The sequence below is a fragment of the Schistocerca piceifrons genome, chromosome 3, assembly GCF_021461385.2.
Source record: "Schistocerca piceifrons isolate TAMUIC-IGC-003096 chromosome 3, iqSchPice1.1, whole genome shotgun sequence".
NCBI lineage: Eukaryota > Metazoa > Arthropoda > Insecta > Orthoptera > Acrididae > Schistocerca > Schistocerca piceifrons.
Window position 1 is genome coordinate 87,692,380 of NC_060140.1, and position 21,773 is coordinate 87,714,152.

Sequence of the window (21,773 nt, forward strand, 5' to 3'; positions counted from 1 at the left end):
TTTTAGTTAAATGATATGAAATGAGTTAATTGTTTATTTTCTTGGGACCATATTAATCGAGACAATGTCATTTGCAACTTACAACAACATTTAAAGCTGGGCAAGGCGTAAAAGTATCTAACTGACGTCAATCATGTAATTAAATTGTTTTGCAAACATATTACTCTAACCTTAGTTAATTTTGGAACTCACTTTATTCATTAGCATTGAAGCATTGCTTAAGTCAACAACATAGGAGAGCTTGTTGATGGGCAGTGTGTCAGTAACAAGAGGATGTAAGGTGTTACCTACGTGGTCAAACAGGTACTTCAGATGTAGCGTGTTAGCAGTATTTTAGACCTCTTTGAATTTAATGTCATTGTATATACAGATCACGCGTAATTGTTCATATTATTTACATTAAAAACCCATCGCGCTGACAAGAATCCAGATGCTACAAGAAAAGAGTTATATTGGCTGAAGGATGCTTAACGTCTTATCGACGTTGAAGGTATCAAGGACTTGCTAAGCCGAAGAAAGACGTGCTGCGGGAGCGAAAAGAGATCTGTTCATCAACACAGGATAGCTTCCGTCTGGTCAAGTCAGTCAAAGTGGTCCGTAAATGTTCTTATTCTTTCATGAAATGTATGGAAGTACAAGAGCTAAATCAGAAGCACAATCGGTTAGTAAGGAAAATACTGGCGCTCCAGTAGTAACTGCGTACTGGTGTTTCATTGTAAGTGGTTACAGTTTGTGGAAAGTTGATAAAATGGAATTTAGAAAGCTATATAGATAATATTAACCAATTAGGAAGACTGGAACACAGCTCTAAGAAAAGAGAGAGAGAGGACGTAAACTAGTGATTCATCATACTCATTTCCATAACATACAATGGATTGATTGAATTGTCTCCAATCGCACAGTAAAAGCATTACATTTTAGTCAATCCTAGGAGAAAACTGCTTTATAAAGATGTACAGTAAGGTGGACCATTTGCAACTCGTCAACGAAGCTGTAGACAGTAGCAGTTTTACGAGATTACTGCCTTGACTGCGACGCAGGGATTTTGACCCAATTACAATAAAAGCTGTCAAGGCTTTCACAATTTCTGCGACCCTCCACGAGGACGCTAAGCGTAAAGTGACGATCGTAGCGTTGCACTCCACCAAACCCACGGTTGGGTAGTTTTGATACACTACATACGTATACAGCGTAGTTAAACGTAGGATTAACGGCAGTACGGGTATCATTGGTAAGGACAAAACGTAAATGGATGTGTAAGGGAGAAACTAGGATCCAGCGATTTCTCTAGGTTTTTTCGTTTGGTTGTTTGTTTTGCACGCAATTAGAACCGCACATCATTCGTTGTTATTCCATTGTGTATTGCATATCCATACACAATATAAACTGTATTTTATAAGTAATAAAAATCAGTTGATTGCATAAATTCTGCGCTTTTATGCAACCAAAGCAATTTCCTTTAATGCAAGTACAGTGTATATTCACAAATATAAAATATACAATTTTTGTTGTTATTTTGTACTTACTAGAACATTATTCATCATGATCAAAGGTAAGAGTTTCCTGTTACTATAGATAAACGTGAAAGTTGTTTGTGAATATCAGAGATATGTTTCATGTAAGATCGACGAAGTTTTGAAGTGATGTTTGATACATTTCTATCTCGGTTTCTCTTATTTTATTACTTTTTTTTAGGAATCTGCGTTTTCTAGTGACCCATGACAAATCTGTATTGATTTCTTTATTCCTACTGCAATATTCTTCTGTTCCAAGTTACAAACCAGTACGTGTCGAACAAAATCCGAATTAAACATCTACAACCTAAATTTTGCTATAAATATTTTTTTTTTCTTACGGAGAGAAGGATAATTGAGTAGAGAAAATGTTCCGTAGGTTATTTGACCATTTATATATTCCCACTCAGTTTCTAGACGGTTTACCGCTTCTGGTTTCCAGGGGGAATGCCGTAAGACACTGATCGCATACACGGGGTGAAGTAAAATTCGTGCGCTTGGAGTTCGCAGCGTGATTCCTCACGTACTACCAATAAAAAAATGTCTCTCACAAAATTCCGTCCTGTGCATATTTACGGCAGTACATGGATGTTAAAGATTGTCCATTCGGCAACACTGTAGTCACGTATATGGTAACTGTCTCCGTCAACATACAGCAGTTTTGTTGTGCAGTTGGTGCAGTGGATTGCATTTTGGATCAACATACATGAGATCGAATGTTCGTTTCTGGGTCGATGCGTATTAATTGTTATTTGCCGGTTTCATTCTACCACATAATACTGTAGCATACACCGTCTTTTAAGACACACGTATTCGACATTATTTACATAGTACAGTTATTTATTTAATCGTATGGCTATGGCCCCCCGTCGGGCAGACTGTTCGCCGGGTGCCGGTCTTTCAATTTGACGCCACCTCGACGACCGGCAGTCGATGAGGATGATAGGATGACGATTAGGACAGCACAACACCCAGTCTATGGGCGGAGAAAATTCCCCCACACAGCCGGGAATCGAACCCGGGCCCAGAGGATTGACAATCCGTCACGCAAACCATTCAGCTACCAGGAGAGGACAACATAGTACAGTGTCATGTAACGATCAACATAATAAAAACGTGGTCAGACTAGTCATCAATAGAGAGCTGAAACACATGACCTGCCGTAGGACAGAACAACTACAAAAACAATATCAATTTCGAGAAGCTAAAAATGACTCTACAGTTAAATAACACAACATCTACTAGTCAGTTATACAACATGCAGTACTTCCGGCCTGATGTAACACAGTTGGAAACAGTGGGAGTAGTAATTTCCATATTAGTGCCCACATGATGTTTACAAGATAATACGTTATCCACAGAGCAGGTGCTCAAAGAGACTCCGCTGCACTTCCAGTGTTTTGTAGAAGACCCACTGTAAGTGCCGTATGACCATTAAGACGCCAGATATCGTACCACATAGACTAGTTACTCACGCCTCTAAAATAGTAACCTCAATTATCCTAAAACGCATAGAACAAAAAGTCGATGCTACACTCTCCGAAGACCAGTCTGGATTCCGGAAAGATAGAGGAACCAGAGAAGCAATATTTGCTCTAAAACTAATAATAGAGAAACGACTAGATAAGAACCTGACAACATACATAGCTTCCGTAGATGTAGAGAAAACCTTTGATAATTTTAAATGGGATAAGATGTTTGAGGTACTTAAAAAAGTGGGAATAGACTATAAAGATAGAAAAATGATATGGAACCCGTACAAAAACGAGACAGCAGTTTTCCGTGGACGGACAAAACAAGAAGAGGTGCAGATACGGAAAGGTATCCGACAAGGTTGCGCACTATCCCCTGTTATCTTTAACCTATACATTGAAGAGGGGCTGAAAAAAGTAAGAGAAAATTCACAGACAGGTGTGGTAATTCATGGCCAACGAATAGATATAAGATATGCCGATGATATAGCTGTCCTAGCTGAAAGTGAAGAAGATCTTGTAGTCCTACTGAATAGAATGGATAAAGTTATGGGTGAAGAATATAATATGAGAATTAATAAAACAAAAGTAATGGCATGCGGCAAAGAAGATCAAGTGAAAGTCCAAGTTCATGTAGGCAATGAACTGCTTGAACAAGTTGATAAATTTAGTTATCTGGGCAGTAATATTACCAGGGATGGAAGTTGGAAGGCAGAAATGAGAAGTAGAATTGCTCAGGCAAAGGCTGCTTTTAACAAGAAGAAAAACATCTTACCATCTAAGAGCACCAGCCTTGAAACCAGGAAAAGATTTTTGAAATCATATGTGTGTAGTGTGGCATGCTATGGGTGTGAAACATGGACTCTCGTGACAGAGGAAGACCATAAACTAAATTCTTTTGAAATGTGGTGCTATAGACGCATGCTCAAAATAAAATGTATCGACAAGGTCACAAATGAAGTGGTTCTGGTAAGAGCAGGCGAGAAGAGAAGCTTCTAGAGTTTCATTGTTAAAAGAAGAGTGCAATTTACAGGCCATCTATTAAGATATAAAGGACTCCTGAACACAATCATAGAGGGATATGTCGAGAGAAAAAGACCAAGAGGAAGACGACAGCTGAGGTACATGGATCAAATGGTGAAAGATGTGGGATGTGACACCTACAAAGAAATGAAGAGAAAAGCTGAAAGAGGCACAGAATGGAGACAAGCTGCCATTGTAGCCGTTGCAAATAATCCTTGGATTGACCACTACAGAAGAAGAAGAAGAAGAAAGACTACATTTAGCAAAAATAAAAGCAAATACGTCTCGATCCAGAATCGAACTCTCGACCCCCTGTACGCGAACCCAAAATGCTATTCACAGCACCAACTGCACAGCACTATTCATATAAGCTGACAGAAATAGTTACCGTGCATGTGATTACAGCGTTGCAAGACTGCTAGCCTTTAACGCGCATTTACTGCCGGAAATATGCACAGGAAGAAATTTTGTGACAGACATTATTACATTGCTAGTACGTGAGGAATCGCGCTGCGAAGTCCGAATGCGAGAATTTTTCTTCGCCCTGTGTAAAGAAAGCGCTCGTTACGAGGTAATGTTTGATAGGTATGCAACACTCAAAACACGCAGATAACGCGGGTACGAACCTACTAGGAAAACTACGGCACTCAACGCTTATTTACGGTAGTCTACGGTAGCCTACGGTAGTTTTACAGCTGTGGGCGAGCGTCTTACGGCGGCGAGCAGCCTGGCGACGTAGTAGGTGGGCGGCGAGTAGAGGCCGCTGCGGTACTCCCTCCTGAGCAGCGGCAGCTCCTGCGGGATGGCGGCCAGCGCGGCGTACATGGGCGAGAAGGTGTTCTCGGCCACCACGATGAAGAGCGCGCCCTGGACCGACTGCACGCCCACCTGCGTGCGCGCCTCCGTGCCCAGGTAGCACAGACCCGCCATGGCCGCGATCGCCTGCGAGCAAAGGGCATAGCGTGGCTCTCACTGGCATCTGTGTAGCAACACTGCACTAACACGAGGATCTCAAACAGTGAGTTACGATTTTGCTATCCTGGCATTCGAATCGATGAAGAAGCAACCTGTAATAAAGACATGGCATAAATGATCACACAATACAAAAGTCTGTACCGTAAACAGAAACAGATGCTATCAACCAAAAATACGAACCTTGAGACCAGGAAAAGGTTCATGAAGAGCTACATTTGTGACACGAGCTTTGAGACATGGACAGACATGAAAAGTTTAGATGCCTTTGGTATAAGATGTTGAAGGACACAGTTCAGGGTCAAACGAATAGGTCCAGTAAGGAAGTATGACGTTCTGCGGTGAGTATATGAGATAAAGATGTATAATTATGAACACAATGAAAAGATGACAGCCAATGGTTGGGTACATATGTCGACAAGATGCTTTGCAGAAAAAATTAATAAACCAGTGGCCATTAAAATAGCTACACCGCGAAGATGACGTGCTACAGACGCTAAATTTAACAGACAAGAAGAAGATGCTGAGATATGCAAATGATTAGCTTTTCAGAGCATTCACACAAGGTTGGCCCCCGGTGGCGACACCTACAACTTGCTGACGTGAGGAAGGTTTCCAACCGATTTCTCATACACAAACAGCAGTTGACCGGCGTTGCCTGGTGAAACGTTGTTGTGATGCCTCGTGTAAGGAGGAGAAAGGCATACCATCACATTTCCGACTTTGATAAAGGTCGGATTGTGGCGTATCGCGATTGCGGTTTATCGTATCGCGACATTGCTGCTCGCCTTGGCCGACATCCAATGACTGTTAGCAGAATATGGTTCAGGAGGGTAATATGGTTCAGGAGGGTAATACGGAACGCCGTGCTGCATCCCAACGGCCTCGTATCACTAGCAGTCGAGATGACAGGTATCTTATCCGCATGGCTGTAACGGATCCTGCAGCCACGTCTCGATCCCCGAGTCAACAGATGGGGACGTTTGTAAGAGAACAACCATCTCCACGAACAGTTCGACGACGTTTGCAGCAGCATCGACTATCAGTTCGGACACCATGGCTGAGGTTACCCTTGACGCTGCATCACAGACAGGAGCGCCTGCAGTGGTGTAGTCAACTACGAACCTGGGTGCACGAATGGCAAAACGTCATTTTTTCGGATGAATCCAGGTTCTGTTTACAGCATCATGTTGGTCGCATCCGTGTTTGGCGACATGGCGCTGAACGCACATTGGAAGCGTGTATTCGTATTCGCCATACTGGCGTATCACCCGGCGTGATGGTATTGTGTGTCATTGGTTACACGTCTCGGTCACCACTTGTTCGCAATGACGGCACTTTGAACAGTGGACGTTACATTTCAGATGTCTTACGACCCGTGGCTCTACCCTTCATTCGATCCTTGCTAAACCCTACATTTCAGCAGGATAATCCACGATCGCATATTGCAGGTCCTGTACGGGCCTTTCTGGATACAGAAAATGTTCGACTGATGCCCTGACCAGCACATTCTCGAGATCTCTCACCAACTGAAAACGTCTGGTCAATGGTGGCCGAGCAACTGGCTCGTCACAATACGCCAGTCACTAATGTTTATGAACTCTGGTATCGTGTTGAAGCTACATGGGCAGCTGTACCTGTAGACGCCATCCAAGCTCTGTTTGACTCAATGCCCAGGCGTATCAAGGCCGTTATTACGCCCAAGAGGTGGTTGTTGTGGGTACTGATTTCTCAGGATCTATGCACCCAAAAGGCGTGAAAATGTAATCACATGTCAGTTGTAGTATAATACACTTGTCCAATGAATATATGTTTATCATCTGCATTTCATCTTGCTGTAGTAATTTTAATGGCCAGTAGTGTAGAAGGGATAGTGGAGGGTGGGGAATTGCAGGGGCAGCCCCAGATGTCCTCTCCAAGTCATCCCCGACACCAGCTCACACAGCATTTGTTATAACATTCCCATGTCCGTCAGTGTACTTCGTCAGCCGATCTTGTCTCCTTCATCAGATACCCATCTGATGATGGCAACAGGTTCGACTGGCGAAATAATCTATGCTTTGCTCAACAACAATCAGCGGGACATACGTAGAATGTGTTGTCGAGGTATCCAGTGTTACCACCTTTAGGTGTCTAGAATAACCAAATGTTCACTGGGACGAGACGTACAGCGAGCATGTGTGCAAGAGCGCCATGGCGCGAACAGTGGACTACGGTACTCACGATCTTCTGCAGGATGCGCAGGTTCTGCACGGTGGGGTCCCTGATGGCGTGTAGGAAGTAACGCCACGTCAGCCACAGCAGCGAAGTCGTGAAGAACGGCGCCTTGCTGCAACAACCACCATCACTCAGACACCCGTCTACCCTCTCCAAGGTCAGCTGCACACCGACATTAATTGTGCTGGTGTACGAGCAAAGTTTCATAGCTAATGGAGGTCAAAGATTCCATGTTTCTAGGGTTCTGTACCAAAATTGGTGGGGACTGATGGCCTCAGATGTTAAGTCCCATAGTGCTCAGAGCCATTTGAACCAAAATTTGGTATAAATGGAACTTTTATAAAAACACATTGTTGTCTGTCTGTGTGCCCGGCTATTCAAAACCCTTCTTTGAGGAACGAATAGACATATGAAGTTGATATTTTTCTCACAGATCTACGGCCCTTGGCGATGTAAAAAAGTGAAGCTTCCAAATAAATTCAATCAGAAAATAAGGTACAACGTCAAATAATATCAAACTCTCAAACTTACTCATCAAAATCTAAAGGGTGCTTACCGTTGGCCTAGAATCTTGAAATGTACCAAGAAGCAAGGTTTAAATGTAAAAATAACTGAAAAAATTCGAAAATTTTGAATTTGTAATTGTATCACGGGAAAAAAGAGTTTTGTTTTTTATTCTCTAACTGTCCGTCTGTCTGTCAAAACCCATTTTCTCAGGAACAGATGAAAGTAACAAGTTGAAGTTATGTCACATACTCATGTCTATATTGCTTTGCTGGTAAAAATGTTAATCTTATAAGACAATGCAATTAAAATATATGGTCATTTATGTCACATATTTTGATACACCCATTAAAACCTATGGGGTATTTCCTCTTGATGTATAATCATGAAATTTGACAAGAAGAAAGGATTCACAGTGCAAGAAGAAAAAAATCATAAAATCGTTCATTTTTAATTATATTACACGAAAAGGATATTTCTTTTATCAATTGTTACGCGACTTCATACTCGAAATTACAACATTCTCGGAAGTCTTGAAACCCCTGGGACCGATATCTTGCCAGTGTCAGTGTCGATAAAAGGCAGAAATCGTCGTTATTTTCGATTCCCGCAATAAATAAACTGTTAATATAAGTAATTAAGTTAGTACGGAACCCTCAACGAGCGAGTTCTACTAGCACCTGGCCAATTTTTATGTGGTGAACCCTGGTCCGAAAACAAACCCTGTCAAATACTGGGAAGCTCTAGGTAGATATTAGAACGATAGGTACGTGGCAGCAACAAAAGCATAATTTTTCTGGGTTTACTATCGATTTTTTCGAGCAAAGTATCGAAGATCCATGCAAAATGTAAGTCAATAGGGTCAACCGGAACAGAAATCAATTCAAAAATACACTATTATAACAAACTGAACATTTTAGAAATTGTATGTGAAGACAGTATAACAGATGATTTGAGTATTTCTATTCCTCTGGCAGTACCGTGAAACCATGTAATAGGTACCGAACAGGTTGATGTGGAATTGTGGATCATGGAACTGGGTCAGCGGCGAACGGAAAGCTTCCGATAATCTCTCCAGTGAACTAGCACGGCAGTAGTAGCAAAACTGAAAGGCATTTCATAAGGAAACGAATGTTAATGAAGAAGCTAACTGAAGGATACGTACAACTTTTCCGACGTCTCTCCAAGTATCTCCGTGTCTTCAACCTGAAACAGAAAGGCAGAGAATCAATAAACGTATGTGATTTACACGATTTGAATATTACAGACATGTTGTCCTTGCGAACATCTGTGAAACGATCGAGAGAAATATAACTTTAAGGAATTAAATTAATATCTGAATTATTCACAGAACTCCACAATTCCCAGTCTTTCTACAGAAAAAAATTGCGTTCCACTTTTTGCGCCCTTATTAACTAACTAAGACAGCAAATATTTCTGGTCAGATGTGCACATATGTCTTTTCTAGGATTCTTCGAGAATTTATGAACTGAAATACGTACCGCGTGTTTGTGCTTTGATGTCAAGTCAACTACAAATATATCTCTGCCTCTGCACAAACCAATAATGTTGGTTGCTGCATCTCCATGATTTCGTCGCCTAACATACATAACAAGTTATCATATTTTACTTAATTATTATTAAACCATGAATGCTGTAATGGTTCGACTTTTGAAATCGATCGCCATCAATACACCACTACAAATTCTTGTTCGGTAATGTGAGATCTCTAGTTTGATTTGTGTAGCGATAATGTATATACTACTAGTCGTACCTGTTGTACTGTGCGTCGTTTCGGTATTACCGGACATCGATAAGCTTTGCACTTCTTCAGGATAGTATATCTACAATTTAGGCAACAATAGATACAAAGTGGTGACGTTGTTGCGTGGCCAGCTCCATCTGCAGAAAGGGCTCCAAGGTAGGCCTCCTACTGGCGATCATTATTGTTATGTATGGGCCTCATGGAAAAAGGGTGACCTGCCTGAGTCATGCAATTTGACTCTTTGTCTGATCACGAGGTGTGCCCATTAATTTCACACGATCACGTAGGCAGACGTGAGGATCAATGAACTATACTTGACGGATGTATCTGGAACGTCTTAGGTGATTAGAAAGTTAGTAGACAGGAGTACAATTAAAAACTTAGCTTTAATCCAGCATCAGCGGTGAACGTCGATCTTGACTTTGCACAATAATATTTACAACTGTAGTTGTAGACTACTTCTTTAGAATTCTGATTGCTTCACAAATATACTAGGTAGATCAATTGTCAATGCATAAACAATATGTGGCGCCTGGCTAGGTTGTAGCTACGGACTTAGCTGAAGGTTATGCTAACTAGCGTCTCTGCAAATGAGATCTCTGAAGTTATAACGAGTGAACCATTCCTATTAAAGTCGGCTGTAGAGCTGGCCAGTGCACTAGCTTGTCTCGTAAGACCAGCCGAGTGGCGGCGCTCGGTCCGCTAGCGTCGATAGTGGCGACTCGCGGGTCCGATGTGTACTGACGGACCGCGGCTGATTTGAAGCCTGCAACCTAGCCAGTGTGGTGTCTCGCGGTGACACCACAGATATTATGAATACGACACCAGACATTCGCACTGGAGATTAGCGTTATCGCAGTCACTGGACTAGAAAGTTACAGCGTGTGTGATAGCTCATGAAACGTTGCCGTACAGTTTGTTGTTATCTAGCCGATCCACGTGCTTTAAAGGTGCAACCTTTTTCAGTACCAGAACCGTTACACAGTAGTTCTGCACCAAATTTTCGCTTGTTATTGGAAGCTAGTTGTGACATTCCTAGTAACATTATAGAAGTGTCTGAATGTTACACTTACAGGCGAAAGGGACAAGCAGAGGACAATAAAACAAGCAACTAATCCGTGCTGTAGCAAATGTGTCTGAAAGGAGAGCTTCTCAAAATCGCAGTTTGAGGAAGGCGGGGTCTTGTGCTGGGTTCTTATTTGAGCTAGAAACATGGGGTAAAAAGTTTTTAGTTTATCCCGAAGCGGCGGCCATTTGTGTAACCATTCGAACATTTGTCTCATCATAGCTGTGTTACAGTATATCAAGCAAAGACCTGAAGATTGGCGAAGTTACAGAAGCTCAAAAATTTAGCGTGAAATTCAGTGCGAGATGCTTTTAATACTTTCCACAACGAAACTCTGTCTCGAAATATGGCAGAAAATCCGAAGTGATTCTGGTCCTATGTAAAGTACACCAGAGGAAAGACACAATCTCAACTTCTGCTGCGCGATAACGAAGTTGACTTTACTGATGACAGTGCCACGAAAGCAGAGTTACTAAATACGGTTTTCCGAAATTCCTGGATGAAGTAATTCGAACCAAGAACAACTGCCAATATGAGTAACCTAAAAGTAAATTTCCTTGGTGTAGTAAAACAGCTTAAACCACTTAAGCCTCCGGTCTTGATTGTACAGGATTTATCTTATAGTGATTTTATTCCCCTATCCAATATGGGCAGGGGAAGGCTGTCAGTGGCACAATCCTCCGCTCTTCAGCCAAGAGACATTACAGTTAATAAAAGGAGGAAACTAAAGACCATAAAAATGGGGACATGAAAACATAATAAATGGAGGCAATGGGGGCTAAAATGTACAGTGTCTCAGATACGTTCATTGTGGGACAGTTAAAGAAGTCGACATAAAGTTAAAAAACACAGTTGGCGATTCGTGAAGCACATAAAATACACTGAAGTCACACGCACAAAATAAAAGTTGGCCACAGTGTCAAAACACTCCAGAACGAAGACACTTTAAAACCACTGTAAAAGACGGAGCACACACACTGAAAAATGAAAACCGCCGGGAGGGATCTGCCGAGGGAGAGGTGCCCTGAGAGGAGGAAAAACAAGATAGGACAGGGACTGGAGGGGGTGGGATGAAAAGAAAAGAGGGATCGAGGGGACAGATCCCCCGATGCAGTGCCCTTGTATACCTTGTGTACGCGATACTACCGCCATCTGTATATGTGTATGTCGCTATCCCATGAGATTCGTCACGTCAGTGTAACATCGACATCGGTGGCGCAGTAGGTTTTCCAAAATGAGATTTTCACTTTGCAGCGGAGTGTGCGCTGATATGAAACGTCCTGGCGGATTAAAACTGTGTACCGGACCGAAACTCGAACTCGGGACCTTTGCCTTTCGCGGGCAAGTGCTCTACCATCTGAGCTACCCAAGCAAGGCACACAACCCGTCCTCACAGCTTCAATTCTGTCAGTACCTCGTCTCCTACCTTTCAAACTTCACAGAAGCTCTTCTGCGAACCTTGCAGAACTAGCACCCCCTGGATGAAAGGATACTGAGGAGACATGGTTTAGCAACAGCGTGGGGGATGTTTCCAGAATGAGATTTTCACTCTGCAGCGGAGTGTGCGCTGATATGAAACTTCCTGGCAGATTCAAACTGTGTGCCGGACCGAGACTCGATAGTAGGATTTATTTAAAATTTATCTTTTATATCTTTTTGTGCCGGGCCCTTATCGCGTTCCGTGAGTACAGTTAATGTGTACTCGCTGACTGGACCTAACTGCAAACTCACGACTTGGGAACAAAGCGACTACGTCGGTTGCCGAAAGATTGTGCATAAAATGGAGCCAATAACTCGGCAAAACACCAAAAAACCTCGCTGTTAATCAACCACGCAGAGAAAACCTAAGATATCACATCGGAGATACAAAATTCTTCCACAGTCTATTCCAGAGATTTCAAAACGAAGGTGAAGATATTTTGATGACCGTTGTGACAGGTATAAAAGCTGGCGCCATCACTATTAGTTTGAAACAACGGAAGAATGGAATAATTTCGCGTCGTCCTGAGCTCATCAAGGACAGTGCAGTCGGCTGGGAAAGTTGCAGGGATTCTCTTTTGCCGTGCGGAGGGCAACATTCTTATTTCCTTGAGGCTGAACGGACCGTAAGGACATTCCTGAATCTCCATCACACAGCGAACGATATGCGTCTTACGAAGATGGTCCTGCATCGAAAGATCACGCGGCTGGACATGATAGTCTTCTCGCAGAGAAAATTAGAAAAGTTGCGTGGGAAAGTCTTCCGCACCCGGGTCGGGACTGTTTGCATTCTGTACAAGAACAACGCTACGTGGTGCACGAGGACGTCGAGAACGTCTTCTGGATATCCTTTGGTGAGTCATAGCGTTTTCCTTCCGTCTGTTTGAAAGTCTACTGCGTATATAAAAATTTTAAATTGTTCGAAATACGTCCTAAAAAAGTTTAACGCTGATTTATATCCCGAATTTTTCTAATATGGATCTCTTGTAACCCAATCTGACTTGGTAAAATCCTTATGGACTAAGCAGAAGCTTCGCAAGTCCACCATTTCTAAAGGATACAGACTAACATAAAAACCAGACTTTCTGCCTAATCAAAGACTAGGCATGTAAGTAACTTTGTCTTATAGAACAAGCTCTTACAGAAAAAATGTCCTAGCCTTCCGTCCTATTTATCGTTAGGAACAAATAAAAGCTTTGGTGAAGCAACTGAAATAAGTCCAGTTACTGCTACGAGCTATACCTCTTCCACTGCGCCACATCGCCTTACCTAATCGCTGAAAAATCGTAAGAAAGAAACTTGGCTATGCGTTAAAAGATTTAACGGATACCTTTCCTTCGAAAGAAAGAATATAGGCAACTAGGAGCAGTTCCTATAAGGCAACATAGTACGATGGTGAGTCAAATGAAAACCTTTAAATATTATTCATTGTGCAGAAGTGGTACAAAACTGTGTCACGTTTCAACATAATCTCCCCCACCCTCAGTGCAAGTCCTCCAGCGCTTACAAAGTGCATAAATTCCTTTAGAAAAAAATTTCTTTTGGTAGTCGGCGCAGCCACCCATGCACTTCTTTATCAGAACGAAACGTCTTTCCTCCCATTGCGTCTTTGAGTGGTCCTTTGGTTTTGGTGAAGAGGAATCGCGTCATTCCTTGCTCGCTCTGTTCATTTCCGGTTGGTGGAAGTGAACACAGGTTTCGTTTCCAGCAACGATTCTCGCAAGGAAGCCATCACCTTTTCGTTCAAAGATCCGAAGAAGTTCTTCACAAGCATCAAAACGTCGTTCTCTCATTTCAGGAGTCAGCTGCCGTGGGACCCATCTAGCAGGCGCTTTCTGAAACTGGAGCATATCATGCACAATGTGGTTCGCTGACCCATGACTAATCTGTAAACGTGCTGCAATGTCATTCAGTGTCACTCGGCGGGTTTCCTTCACTATGGCTTCAACTGCTGCAATGTTCTGTGGAGTCACAACTCGTTGTGCCTGACCTGGACGAGGAGCATCTTGCACTGAAGTCACACCATTTGCGAGCTTTCTACTCCATTCGTAGACCTGCTGCTGTGACAAACATGCATCACCGTACTGAACCTTCATTCGTCGATGTATTTCAATAGGTTTCACACCTTCACTACGCAAAAACCGAATAACAGAACGCTGTCCTTCCCTGGTGCAAGCCGCAAATGGGGCGGCCATGTTTATACTGATACTGCGACGGTATGTGTGCATCTGCACTATGCTGCCGCCTACAGGCCATTCTGCACGCTGTTTGTAGCATGGCTACCAACTTAAAGGATAACGGCGCGAAATTTCGATTTGTCGTTACAAATTAAAGGTTTTCATTTGACTCACCCTCGTAGATACGTCATACTCACGTGACTCAGTTGGTGAAGGACTTGCCCGCGAAAGACAGAGGTCTCGGGTTCGAGTCACTGTCTGGCATACTGTTTTAATTTGGCAAGAAATTTCATATCAGCAGCAAGAGGGAGTTATCCCGTATACCTGCTGTAGTCTCACTAGCAGAACGCGCCCCTTGGTGCGCCGGCCTGGCGCCGAGCCGTGTCGGGCGGGTTGCGTCACCGAATCGCTAGGCGCTGAGCGGGCAGTGCGGCACTATATTTTCGAATTTTTTCAAACTGTTGCGTCCTTGAGCCCCCGGTTCGCGGTGTACGCTTCCCGGTTACAGAGGTCACGGATCACACTTTATTAATAATTATAGTACGAACATATTATTAGCCTCGAGAATAAAATTGGAGGAAATGGAACAGCCCAAGCAGTTAAATTAAATAGACCTATATTCTTCCGTGGCTGCTGGGTTAATTTTACTCTGGATGTCGCTACTGGAAATTCTGGTAGTGGTTGGTTTACCCGAGCCATCATTAGTTGCGAAAACGCCTCCCTTCCCGGACTTGAATCTTTCGCCGATCGAGATGTCATCGCGTGCAAGACGTGGCATTGTGGTATTGATCCGAAGACACAAAGTAGTTTATAGTAACATGGCATTTACAATGTATACACGCTCCTGTAGAAAAGTTAGTAATGATGAAAAAATTCTGGTGCAGAGTGAAAATTAATTCTAGAGTTGATGTATGCTGTTTATGTTGTGAAAGTAAATGCGTATTAACAAAAATAAGTAGCTCATGAAATTCACTACGTCCCTTGTACGTTAGGTCTACATCTACATCTACATCTACAGCCAAACTCCGCAAGCCACCTGACGGTGTGTGGCGGAGGGTACTTTGAGTACCTCTATCGGTTCTCCCTTCTATTCCAGTCTCGTATTGTTCGTGGAAAGAAGGATTGTCGGTATGCTTCCGTGTGGGCTCTAATCTCTCTGATTTTTTCGTCATGGTCTCTTCGCAAAATATACGTAGGAGGGAGCAATATACTGCTTGACTCCTCGGTGAAGGTATGTTCTCGAAACTTTAACAAAAGCCCGTACCGAGCTACTGAGCGTCTCTCCTGCAGAGTCACCCACTGGAGTTTATCTATCATCTCCGTAACGCTTTCGCGATAACTAAATGATCCTGTAACGAAGCGCGCTGCTCTCCGTTGGATCTTCTCTCTCTCTTCTATGAACCCTATCTGGTACGGATCCTACACTGCTGAGCAGTATTCAAGCAGTGGGCAAACAAGCGTACTGTAACCTACTTCCTTTGTTTTCGGATTGCATTTCCTTAGGATTCTTCCAATGAATCTCAGTCTGGCATCTGCTTTACCGACGATCAACTTTATATGATCATTCCATTTTAAATCACTGCTAATGCGTACTCCCAGATAATTTATGGAATTAACTGCTTCCAGTTGCTGACCTGCTATTTTGTAGCTAAATGATAAGGGATCTGTCTTTCTATGTATTCGCAGCACACTACACTTTTCTTCATAGAGACTGAATTGCCATTCCCTGCACCATGCGTCAATTCGTTGCAGATCCTCCTGCATTTCAGTACAATTTTCCATTGTTACAACCTCTCGATACACCACAGCATCATCTGCAAAAAGCCTCAGTGAACTTCCGACGTCATCCACAAGGTCATTTATGTATATTGTGAATAGCAACGATCCTATGACACTCCCGTGCGGCACACCTGAAATCACTCTTACTTCGGAATATTTCTCTCCATTGAGAATGACATGCTGCGTTCTGTTATCTAGGAACTCTTCAATCCAATCGCACAATTGGTCTGATAGTCCATATGCTCTTACTTTGTTCATTAAACGACTGTGGGGAACTGTATCGAACGGCTTGCAGAAGTCAAGACACACGGCATGTACCTGTGAAACCGTGTCTATGGCCCTCTGAGTCTCGTGGACGAATAGCGCGAGCTGGGTTTCACACGACCGTCTTTTTCGAAATCAAACTTTTCAATATTTCAAAACAGAGGTTATACACTGCTAGCCGGAAGTACTCGACACCAGTGATCGAACTAGCATTTGCTGTTGGACTTTGATTGCTCACAGCGGTGAAGTGCGCTTACCAGCAGGCAGGGCTTGGAGCGGGCGAGGCCCGGCGGCAGCTGCTCGAGGCGGACGTCGGCCAGCAGCTGGGCGGCGGCGTCGCTGGCGGCGAACTGGTCGCACAGGCGGCGAGCGGCGTCGTCCCGGCCGGGGCCGCCCGACACGGCGCACACCACGAAGTCGGCCGGGTTGTAGCGCGGCGGGCACTCCAGCCCCTGGCTGCCCGGCAACAGGTGCGACAAACGGCACAGTGTCAGAGGCAGGTGTCGGGGTGAGCGATCGCCGAGCAGGAAATCAACTGAAACCGCTCCGCGGTGGAAAGGCGACTGCACCGGGTGAGGTTATGCTGAACAGCTTGCTCCTCTCCCTACTGGCCATTACAATTGCTACACCAAGAAGAAATGAAGGTGATAAACGGGGATTCATTGAACAAATATATTATACTAGAACTGACATGTGATTACATTTTCACGCAATTTGGGTGCATAGATCCAGAGAAATCGGTACCCACAACAACCACCTCTGGCCATAAGAACGGCCTTGTTACGCCCGGGCATTGAGTCAAACAGAGCTTGGATGGCGTGTAGAGGTACAGCTGCCCATGAAGTTTCAACACGATACCACAGTTCATCAGCAATAGTGACTGGCGTATTCTGACGAGCCAGTTACTAGGCCACCATTGACCAGACGTTTTCAATTGGTGAGAGATCTGGAGAATGTGCTGGCCAGGGCAGCAGTCGAACATTTTCTGTATCCAGAAACGCGCGTACAGGACCTGCGCGGTCGTGCATTATCCTGTTGAAATGTACGTTAAAGCAGGGATCGAATGAAGGGTAGAGCCACGGGTCGTAACACATCTGAAATGTAACGTCCACTGTTCAAAGTGCCGTCAGTGCGAACAAGAGGTGAGACACATAAACAATGGCACCCCATACCATCACGCCGGTTTATACGCCAGTATGGCGATGACGAATACACGCTTCCAATGTGCGTTCACCGCGATGACGCCAAACACGGATGCGACCATCATGATGCTGTAAACAGAACCAGGATTCATCCGAAAAAATGAAGTTTTCCCATTCGTGCACCCAGGTTCGTCGTCGAGTACACCATCGCTGGCGCTCCTGTCTGTGATGCAGCGTCAAGGGTAACCGCAGCCACGGTCTTCGAGCTGATAGTCCATGCTGCTGCAAACGTCGTCGAACTGTTCGTGCAGATGGTTGTTGTCTTGTAAATGTCCCCATCTGTTGACTCAGGGATCGAGACGTGGCTGCACGATCCATTACAGCCATGCGGATAAGATGCCTGTCATCTCTACTGTTAATGATACGAGGCCGTTGGGATCCAGCACGGAGTTCCGTATTACCCTCCTGAATCCACCGATTCCATTTTCTTCTAACAGTCATTGGATCTCGACCAACGCGAGAAGCAATGTCGCGATACGATAAACCTGGATCGCGATAGGCTACAATGCGACCTTTATCAAAGTCGGAAACGTGAAGGTACGCATTTCTCCTCCTTACACGAGGCATCACAACAACGTTTCACCAGGCAACGCCGGTCAACTGTTGTATGTGTATGAGAAATCGGTTGCAATCTTTCCTCATGTCAGCATGTTGTAGGTGTCGCCACCGGCGCCAACGTTGTGTGAATGCTCTGAAAAGCTAATCATTTGCATATCACAGCATCTTCTTCCTGTTGGTTAAATTCGCGTCTGCAGCACGTTGCAGCACGTCATCTTCGTGGTGTAGCAATTTTAATGGCCAGTAGTTTAGTTTATCGTAGCTCACAGGGAAAACGAAGAGTTGTTAGGGATTGGAAAGAAGAGCAGGCCATCTTCAGTTTCACAATACGCCGACGGACACACTCGCACAAGTCTAGGTCTACCAGCGGAAAAATACTCCTATCGGAGTATATGCGAATATGCGAATTGCGAATATGTTCCGGTTTATTTGAAAGACTCTCACTGAAAAGTGGGGTAAGAGCTGCGTCATTCTATATTCCTCGACTCCTACGAAAGTGTTCGCAAAAAGTTTGGCATGCGAACATCTTCGGGTATTTTTAACTTGCAACTCAGCTCTAATTCCCACAAAGTGCCCTAGCAGTAACTCATTCATGCCAACTAGTCCGTCGCTAGAAGTCACTCGTACCTACCCACTCCCATTTGCTCTTTTCACTCACTCATTCACCTCAGCTCATTGTCATTACCTTCTTTGTGTCTCTCTGTTATTGTCTCCCGTGTTACAGCGTCAGTCCACGTGGTTTAGCACTACTATCACAGTCTCCTCGCAGTGCCTCTATCTGTCTTTTGCTCTCTCTTACTGCGAATATCTCCTAGAGCAGCTGTCTCTCCACGCTGTCACTATCTTTATTTTCTTCTTTCTCATATACTCTGTCTCTCATTGTCATTGGCTCCCACGCACTTCCACTTTCTTCTCCTCTTCTCCCCCCCCCCCCCCCCCCCCTGACCACGCACCGGCACTGCCTCCACCGCTCTTTCTCCTCGCACTGTTCTGTCACTGTCACTGTAAACCATGTTCCACTGACACTGCGTCCCTATCCTTCTCTCACAGTGCCATTACCTGCTTCGCTCTTTCTATAAAACACGTGCTACCTATTATATTTCAGTATTTATTACGTTTCCGTCTCTTTGCCACTACCACTGTCTTATTCTCTCTCAGCTTAAAAAACGTGAGTATGTTCGTGCACCAAAATTTTTGGGGAGTTATTAAAGGTGCTGAGGAAGTTAGAATGAGGTAGTGGGTACCCAACTTTTCAAAAATGGTTCAAATGGCTCTGAGCACTATGGGACTTAACTTCTGAGGTCATCAGTCCCCTAGAACTTAGAACTACTTAAACGTAACTAACCTAAGGACATCACACACCTCCATGCCCGAGGCAGGATTCTAATCTGTGACCGTAGCGGTCGCACGGTTCCAGACTAAAGCGCCTAGAACCGCTCGGCCACTGCGGCCGGCCCCAACTTTTCAGTCAGGATCTTTTAAATAAACTAGAACATATCTGAATTTTTTGTGCTCCGATAGCAGCATTTTTTCCGCTGGTTCCCTGCTTATCCCCAAAGGGCATTACATACGACTCATGTGAGAAGAAATGTATTAGTCAGTAAAATTTTGATAGTTTACTAAATGAAATTGAAACAGCGTAACATAAATTTCACATTTCAGGCCGGAATTTACTTAAAAAGAAGTCTGCGTGTGCTTCTGTTCAGGAACATTTGATTCTCCCTACTGCGTTACTTCATAAACTAAGTTTTCATGTCACACCCGATTTTACGTGGGTAGGGTATGGTAGGAACAGGCGAAACACCCTCAGACTTCAAGAAGAATATAATAATTCCAATCCCAAAGAAAGCAGGTGTTGACAGATGTGAAAATTACCGAACTATCAGTTTAATAAGTCACAGCTGCAAAATACTAACACGAATTCTTTACAGACGAATGGAAAAACTAGTAGAAGCCAACCTCGGGGAAGATCAGTTTGGATTCCGTAGAAACTCTGGAACACGTGAGGCAATACTGGCCTTACGACTTATCTTAGAAGAAAGATTAAGGAAAGGCAAACCTATGTTTCTAGCATTTGTAGACTTAGAGAAAGCTTTTGACAATGTTGACTGGAATACTCTCTTTCAAATTCTAAAGGGGGCAGGGGTAAAATACAGGGAGCGAAAGGCTATTTACAATTTGTACAGAAACCAGATGGCAGTTATAAGAGTCGAGGGACATGAAAGGGAAGCAGTGGTTGGGAAGGGAGTAAGACAGGGTTGTAGCCTCTCCCCGCTGTTTTTCAATCTGTATATTGAGCAAGCAGTAAAGGAAACAAAAGAAAAATTCGGAGTAGGTTTTAAAATTCATGGAGAAGAAATAAAAACTTTGAGGTTCGCCGATGACATTGTAATTCTGTAAGAGACAGCAAAGGACTTGGAAGAGCAGTTGAATGGAATTGACAGTATCTTGAAAGGAGGATATAAGATGAACATCAACAAAAGCAAAACAAGGATAATGGAATGTAGTCTAATTAAGTCGGGTGATGCTGAGGGAATTAGATTAGGAAATGAGGCACTTAAAGTAGTAAAGGAGTTTTGCTATTTGTTGAGCAAAATAACTGATGATGGTCGAAGTAGAGAGGATATAAAATGTAGGCTGGCAATGGCAAGGAAAGCGTTTCTGAAGAAGAGAAATTTGTTAACATCCAGTATTGATTTAAGTGTCAGGAAGTCATTTCTGAAAGTATTCGTGTGGAGTGTAGGCATGTATGGAAGTGAAACATGGACGATAAATAGTTTGGACAAGAAGAGAATAGAAGCTTTCGAAATGTGGTGCTACAGAAGAATGCTGAAGATTAGATGGGTAGATCACATAACTAATGAGGAAGTATTGAATAGGATTGGGGAGAAGAGAAGTTTGTGGCACAACTTGACCAGAAGAAGGGATCGGTTGGTAGGACATGTTCTGAGGCATCAAGGGATCACCAATTTAGTATTGGAGGGCAGCGTGGAGGTTAAAAATCGCAGAGGGAGACCAAGAGATGAATAATCAGCAGCTGTGTTTTGGTACCAGAAAACCATGTTTTGGGTAGTTTCTCAATAATAATTAACAGTAGGGTAATTGTGAACCTCTGATCTCAGAAACATAAAAATATCTAGACAATACTCAAGATTGTACGAGACTGGGAGCTTCGGAATATGTCGCAAAAATTTCAATCATTTGCTGTGCATAGCCATCTTGGCAGCTCGCTTTCGGTACGAAAAATGGTAAGAAACGCTTTTTACAAGTTTTCTAAGGATGCATCCATAAGCCCGATAATGCCCACCGTAGAACGCATTGTAACGTCGGGAGTCAGTACGCAATAGCATTTATTGCACTACTTTGGAGTACGGGTCGTAGCTTTGGAGCCGTTGGCGGTGAGAGAGAAACAGCCGCTTGTATCTTAGCGTGACTCAATCGCACCTGGCGCTAGCCTAGCCTTGGGAAGCGCAACCTGTGTTAGTTCGAGCGACAGAATATTCAAGCCCCTAAGAATCTAAATAAACAGTATTAAATACCATTGAATTTTGTTAAAAGTCAATACACAGCCCTTTGTTATTAAAAGGAAGGTTGTATTAGAATCTCAGCTACCTAGCTGAGATACTTTCAGATTTAGAGACAATTACCTAAAACACCAAAAACACTTATAAGATTAAAGTCAGTTAGGATTCATAGGAGTTTGTCTTTTAATATCATTTGGAATTATTACTGAAGTTCACTAAATGGTAGAACAATTTATTTAGATTTTTTCATTTTCGTA

The 21,773-nt window shown here is 43.5% G+C and overlaps 1 protein-coding gene across 2 annotated transcripts in view; it reads right to left on the reverse strand.

Moving 5' to 3' along the window:
• The window catches only part of LOC124789591 (protein scarlet-like), a 189,938-nt gene that overhangs the window by 55,057 nt on the left and 113,108 nt on the right, over positions 1 to 21,773 (reverse strand). For both annotated transcript variants that reach the window (XR_007016140.1, XM_047257002.1), the window contains exons 7-10: positions 16,490 to 16,688; positions 8,868 to 8,908; positions 7,205 to 7,310; positions 4,724 to 4,951 (exon numbers count right to left, since the gene is read on the reverse strand). Coding sequence is in view for 1 of the 2 variants with exons in the window: in XM_047257002.1 (XP_047112958.1) it covers positions 4,724 to 4,951; positions 7,205 to 7,310; positions 8,868 to 8,908; positions 16,490 to 16,688 (574 nt within the window). In the remaining variant the exon portion in view is untranslated. The remainder of the gene's footprint in view (positions 1 to 4,723; positions 4,952 to 7,204; positions 7,311 to 8,867; positions 8,909 to 16,489; positions 16,689 to 21,773) is intronic.